This window comes from Rhopalosiphum padi, chromosome 3, assembly GCF_020882245.1.
Source record: "Rhopalosiphum padi isolate XX-2018 chromosome 3, ASM2088224v1, whole genome shotgun sequence".
In the NCBI taxonomy this organism is placed as follows: Eukaryota; Metazoa; Arthropoda; class Insecta; order Hemiptera; family Aphididae; genus Rhopalosiphum; species Rhopalosiphum padi.
The window spans coordinates 8,248,148-8,255,555 of NC_083599.1; the positions used below are offsets into that span (position 1 = coordinate 8,248,148).

The 7,408-nt window shown below is 30.1% G+C and overlaps 1 protein-coding gene across 1 annotated transcript; it reads right to left on the reverse strand.

Moving 5' to 3' along the window:
• Nucleotides 1–456: 456 nt before the first annotated feature.
• On the reverse strand, nt 457–2,150 carry LOC132927656 (uncharacterized). The gene has a single exon (XM_060992235.1). The coding sequence runs from the start codon at nt 2,062–2,064 to the stop codon at nt 457–459; it is 1,608 nt and encodes a 535-aa protein (XP_060848218.1). The 5' UTR covers nt 2,065–2,150.
• Between the last annotated feature and the right edge of the window lie 5,258 nt (nt 2,151–7,408).

Consider the following 7,408-nt stretch of genomic DNA (forward strand, 5'->3'; position numbering starts at 1 on the left):
ACTAGGGATGTAGCAGGACCATATCTCTAGGGGAGGAGATGAATCTGATACAATCTCAACGCCTATAATATCCATTTTGTAATTATTAAGATTGTTCCTAATGATATTATCTATAAGAATTGGTCTAGATTTAAGAGAATGATGGATTGCTACAGCCACACCACCAAACCCATCGGGTCGATCCGATCTGTAGATTCTAAAAAAAGGTATATTAATAGAACGGGAGGGATTGAGCCAGGTTTCGGAAAGTATAGCAATAGAGCACTTATGTGCATGAAGGAGGTGCATAAGAGACGGGAGACGTGCTGAAAGACTTCTAACATTCCACTGTAAGATAATCAAGTTGTTGGTAAAAGAGTTATTATTCATGTTAAGAGACATATGAGTTGCATATAGATATTTGTGAGTCTAGAGTAATAATATGTTAGAGTAATTAAATATCCTAGGTACTTGCGTTTAGGATAAATGTTTAACATTAGGTATAGCTAGTAAGGAAGTTAGAGAAGACTCAATTAGTGATTGAAGGGAAGAGGAGGAGAAAGGAGAGGATAAGGAGGGGGAGTTGATTAAAGTTTCGGATAATTTTATGGATAATGTATGTACCCAAGAAAGATCGTTTAGATTATTCACTAACGGGTTGTGTTGGTTAGAGATATTATTTAAATAACTGCCATTAGGAGGAGAATAAGATGAAACAACAGGTAGGACAACTCTATTATTATTTGACATATTAAGAGGTTTTCTTTTGTTTTTTTTAGAATTAAAAAAATGATGACTTTCATTTAAAATAGGAAAGTTCTCCTCATTAAGAGGAATATCAGTATTTAAATTATTAGAATTTGGAAGCTGGCTATTTACAATATCAGAGTATTTAAAAGCAGACGTACAATATTTATTTTTCTTAAAATCTAAGGCGTCTTTGTAAGAGAGATTCTCTGTAGCCATGATTCTCTTGATGTCCTTTTGAACAGACCATTCCTGGCAACTACGATCAGTGGCAACATGAGGAAGTTTGCAGAAGAGGCATAAGGGGTCCGTGGCGTGGACGGTCGGGCATTCTGTGATAGAATGTTTGGAGCCGCCACAATGACCGCATCTTGGATCACTGCGACAGAATTTTTGCGTGTGTCCGTAACGTAGACAACGATTACATTGTACCGGAGAACGGATGCTGGGGTTTACTTCAAAAATCATATTGTAGATCGAAATGTGTTGAGGTAGTTTAGGAGACAAAAATTTAAGTTCAACGATGCGTGTAGCTACGATATTGCCATCTTTTCTAATAGAAATGCGTTTGAAGCTTACAATTGGAGAACTTGATTGAACTCCATCCCGAAAATCGTCCTCGGAGACGTCTGGATCTAGTTTTATTATACCAAAAGAGTAGATAAGGTTCGATGGGATATTCGCTGTAAAACCATGTTCGTTTAGAGTCTCGGAGTTCAAACAAAGATTTCCGTTCAAAATCGAATCAAAGCTAATTTTGATTTTTTTTGAGCCAGCGGGCTTGATATTGGTTATACCGGTGAAATTAGTAGAAAAAAATTTTGCTGCCTTTATTGGGTGCCAATTCCCCAAGTTTTTATTTAAATCAATGCATTCAACTAGTATCATGACGGGGCCAATATAATCGGATGGGAAGATCTGTTGTGAGCATTGAGACAACATAATTATATCATTGGAAATAACAGTGGAGTGTATAGAAGCGGTTGCAGGTGTAGAGTTTATTTCAGGTACTAAAAACGATGTAGGGTCATTAGCGTTATCAATAGATAAACCGTCATTAGTGACCGGGTCTATCGACAGATTGTTGTCAATAGGTGCGGAGTCCATATAATTGAAGGTCGAAGGCGACGTATTTAGAACCGGAGTGTTTTCCATAATATGTTGAAGTCCGGGAGACGTGGGTGTAAGTAAATTAGAATTCGACTTACGTGCATTTTTTTTAGATACGACGAGAGTGTAGTTGGAATCCGAGGAACGATTGGTAGACAGCGTAGGTTTTATTTTGTTCGGGGCGGGAGATTTGCTCACACGAGAGTCGCCGCCCGAAGACGACGACATAATTAGTAATAAGCCGCGTTAACGATGTATACGAAACAATAACGGTAACTGCGATAAGAGTAAGCGAAAGGCACAACCGAACACTATGACTGCAGAAACGCGACTGGTCGATACTTTTTATGAGACCTTTGACAATTATAAATTAATAATAGAATATTTTCATACATAGCAGAGACACATAAGTTGGTCATAATGGACTTTGAGTTCTTAATAGTGGATAAAACAAGCATTGTGGTTATCTCAGCTGGAGCTACATCAAATATCCAAGTTAGATCCATGTTTCCAATTTTCGAAAAGTAGACCTGAGGAGAATGTAGTAGTAGTGTGGCATGCACATTCTGATAGTAGCATTTTGAATAGGTTATAATTAACACAGTTTAATATTTTGGATTTAACATGCTATGACAAACTACTTAACAAAAAATTTTCCATACCATTCGAAAAGTTCAAAACTAGACAAATAATATACAATGTAGATATATATTGACTTTTCAAAAATCAGAACGTCTACTTAGTTTAGTAAAATCCCACGAGATGATATGTAAAAATAAACACAAAATTACGTACACTCATGATCCAAGAGTGGATGTTATATACCCAAAATGTATTTTTGACTTGATAACACTCAAACAGAGATACGAGAATTTAATACAATATTTTTAAAAATAATTTAAAATAAAAATTATAAATTTAATTTCACTAATAAAATGTTATATTGTATACATATTTCACGAATTAAACAAAAGAAATAGAAAATATTATTTTAATAGAACATGAAAATATACATTTTAAATCGCACAAAGGAAAGAGATTATTAACAGACATATCATTAAAGTCAAATAAAAGTTTTTTTTTCACCCACAGATTCATCAGTAGTAGTTCTATCCGAATCGTTAGTTTTAGCATAGACGTTAAATATATAAGCAATGCTATCGGCAACAGTTGCTACAACACACTATAGAATCTTGTGGTGTCGATGATTTTTATGAGACCTTTGACAATTATAAATTAATAATAGAATATTTTCATACATAGCAGAGACACATAAGTTGGTCATAATGGACTTTGAGTTCTTAATAGTGGATAAAACAAGCATTGTGGTTATCTCCGCTGCTACATCAATAATCTTAGTTAGATCCATGTTTCCAATTTTCGAAAAGTAGACCTGAGGAGAATATAATAGTAGTGTTGCATTCACATTCTGAAAGAGTTTCGAGAATTAATTAATATATTTTTAAAAATAATTTAATATAAAAATAATTAATTTCATTTCACTAATAAAATGTTATAAAGTATAGATATTTTACGAATTAAATAAAATAAATAGAAAATATTAAATTAATAGAACATGAAAATATACATTTTAAATCGCACAAAGGAAAGAGATTATTAACAGACATATCTTTAAAGTCAAATAAAAGTAATATTTTCACCCACAGATTCATCAGTAGTAGTTCTATCCGAATCGTTAGTTTTAGCATAGACGTTAAATATATAAGCAATGCTATCGGCAACAGTTGCTACAACACACTATAGATTCTTGTGGTGTCGATACTTTTTATGAGACCTTTGACAATTATAAATTAATAATAGAATATTTTCATACATAGCAGAGACACATAAGTTGGTCATAATGGACTTTGAGTTCTTAATAGTGGATAAAACAAGCATTGTGGTTATCTCCGCTGCTACATCAATAATCTTAGTTAGATCCATGTTTCCAATTTTCGAAAAGTAGACCTGAGGAGAATATAATAGTAGTGTGGCATTCACATTCTGAAAGAGTTTCGAGAATTAATTAATATACTTTTAAAAATAATTTAATATAAAAATAATTAATTTCATTTCACTAATAAAATGTTATAAAGTATAGATATTTTACGAATTAAATAAAATAAATAGAAAATATTAAATTAATAGAACATGAAAATATACATTTTAAATCGCACAAAGGAAAGAGATTATTAACAGACATATCTTTAAAGTCAAATAAAAGTAATATTTTCACCCACAGATTCATCAGTAGTAGTTCTATCCGAATCGTTAGTTTTATCATAGACGTTAAATATATAAGCAATGCTATCGGCAACAGTTGCTACAACACACTATAGATTCTTGTGGTGTCGATACTTTTTATGAGATCTTTGACAATTATAAATTAATAATAGAATATTTTCATACATAGCAGAGACACATAAGTTGGTCATAATGGACTTTGAGTTCTTAATAGTGGATAAAACAAGCATTGTGGTTATATCAGCTGGAGCTACATCAAATATCCAAGTTAGATCCATGTTTCCAATTTTCGAAAAGTAGACCTGAGGAGAATGTAGTAGTAGTGTGGCATGCACATTCTGATAGTAGCATTTTGAATAGGTTATAATTAACACAGTTTAATATTTTGAATTTAACATGCTATGACAAACTACTTAACAAAAAATTTTCCATACCATTCGAAAAGTTCAAAACTAGACAAATAATATACAATGTAGATATATATTGACTTTTCAAAAATCAGAACGTCTACTTAGTTTAGTAAAATCCCACGAGATGATATGTAAAAATAAACACAAAATTACGTACACTCATGATCCAAGAGTGGATGTTATATACCCAAAATGTATTTTTGACTTGATAACACTCAAACAGAGATACGAGAATTTAATACAATATTTTTAAAAATAATTTAAAATAAAAATTATAAATTTAATTTCACTAATAAAATGTTATATTGTATAGATATTTCACGAATTAAACAAAAGAAATAGAAAATATTATTTTAATAGAACATGAAAATATACATTTTAAATCGCACAAAGGAAAGAGATTATTAACAGACATATCATTAAAGTCAAATAAAAGTTTTTTTTTCACCCACAGATTCATCAGTAGTAGTTCTATCCGAATCGTTAGTTTTAGCATAGACGTTAAATATATAAGCAATGCTATCGGCAACAGTTGCTACAACACACTATAGATTCTTGTGGTGTCGATACTTTTTATGAGACCTTTGACAATTATAAATTAATAATAGAATATTTTCATACATAGCAGAGACACATAAGTTGGTCATAATGGACTTTGAGTTCTTAATAGTGGATAAAACAAGCATTGTGGTTATCTCAGCTGGAGCTACATCAAATATCCAAGTTAGATCCATGTTTCCAATTTTCGAAAAGTAGACCTGAGGAGAATGTAGTAGTAGTGTGGCATGCACATTCTGATAGTAGCATTTTGAATAGGTTATAATTAACACAGTTTAATATTTTGGATTTAACATGCTATGACAAACTACTTAACAAAAAATTTTCCATACCATTCGAAAAGTTCAAAACTAGACAAATAATATACAATGTAGATATATATTGACTTTTCAAAAATCAGAACGTCTACTTAGTTTAGTAAAATCCCACGAGATGATATGTAAAAATAAACACAAAATTACGTACACTCATGATCCAAGAGTGGATGTTATATACCCAAAATGTATTTTTGACTTGATAACACTCAAACAGAGATACGAGAATTTAATACAATATTTTTAAAAATAATTTAAAATAAAAATTATAAATTTAATTTCACTAATAAAATGTTATATTGTATACATATTTCACGAATTAAACAAAAGAAATAGAAAATATTATTTTAATAGAACATGAAAATATACATTTTAAATCGCACAAAGGAAAGAGATTATTAACAGACATATCATTAAAGTCAAATAAAAGTTTTTTTTTCACCCACAGATTCATCAGTAGTAGTTCTATCCGAATCGTTAGTTTTAGCATAGACGTTAAATATATAAGCAATGCTATCGGCAACAGTTGCTACAACACACTATAGATTCTTGTGGTGTCGATACTTTTTATGAGACCTTTGACAATTATAAATTAATAATAGAATATTTTCATACATAGCAGAGACACATAAGTTGGTCATAATGGACTTTGAGTTCTTAATAGTGGATAAAACAAGCATTGTGGTTAACTCCACTGCTACATCAAATATCTTAGTTAGATCCATGTTTCCAATTTTCGAAAAGTAGACCTGAGGAGAATATAATAGTAGTGTTGCATTCACATTCTGAAAGAGTTTCGAGAATTAATTAATATATTTTTAAAAATAATTTAATATAAAAATAATTAATTTCATTTCACTAATAAAATGTTATAAAGTATAGATATTTTACGAATTAAATAAAATAAATAGAAAATATTAAATTAATAGAACATGAAAATATACATTTTAAATCGCACAAAGGAAAGAGATTATTAACAGACATATCTTTAAAGTCAAATAAAAGTAATATTTTCACCCACAGATTCATCAGTAGTAGTTCTATCCGAATCGTTAGTTTTAGCATAGACGTTAAATATATAAGCAATGCTATCGGCAACAGTTGCTACAACACACTATAGATTCTTGTGGTGTCGATACTTTTTATGAGACCTTTGACAATTATAAATTAATAATAGAATATTTTCATACATAGCAGAGACACATAAGTTGGTCATAATGGACTTTGAGTTCTTAATAGTGGATAAAACAAGCATTGTGGTTATCTCCGCTGCTACATCAATAATCTTAGTTAGATCCATGTTTCCAATTTTCGAAAAGTAGACCTGAGGAGAATATAATAGTAGTGTGGCATTCACATTCTGAAAGAGTTTCGAGAATTAATTAATATATTTTTAAAAATAATTTAATATAAAAATAATTAATTTCATTTCACTAATAAAATGTTATAAAGTATAGATATTTTACGAATTAAATGAAAGAAATAGAAAATATTAAATTAATAGAACATGAAATATTCATTTTAAATCGTACAAAGGAAAAAGATTATTAACAGACATATCTTTAAAGTCAAATAAAAGTTTTTTTTTCACCCACAGATTCATCAGTAGTAGTTCTATCCGAATCGTTAGTTTTAGCATAGACGTTAAATATATAAGCAATGCTATCGGCAACAGTTGCTACAACACACTATAGAATCTTGTGGTGTCGATGATTTTTATGAGACCTTTGACAATTATAAATTAATAATAGAATATTTTCATACATAGCAGAGACACATAAGTTGGTCATAATGGACTTTGAGTTCTTAATAGTGGATAAAACAAGCATTGTGGTTATCTCCGCTGCTACATCAATAATCTTAGTTAGATCCATGTTTCCAATTTTCGAAAAGTAGACCTGAGGAGAATATAATAGTAGTGTGGCATTCACATTCTGAAAGAGTTTCGAGAATTAATTAATATATTTTTAAAAATAATTTAATATAAAAATAATTAATTTCATTTCACTAATAAAATGTTATAAAGTATAGATATTTTACGAATTA

Excerpts from the sequence above, each read along its gene's own strand:
- LOC132927656 (XM_060992235.1), bottom strand. The coding sequence starts at position 2,064 with ATGTCGTCGTCTTCGGGCGGCGACTCTCGTGTGAGCAAATCTCCCGCC.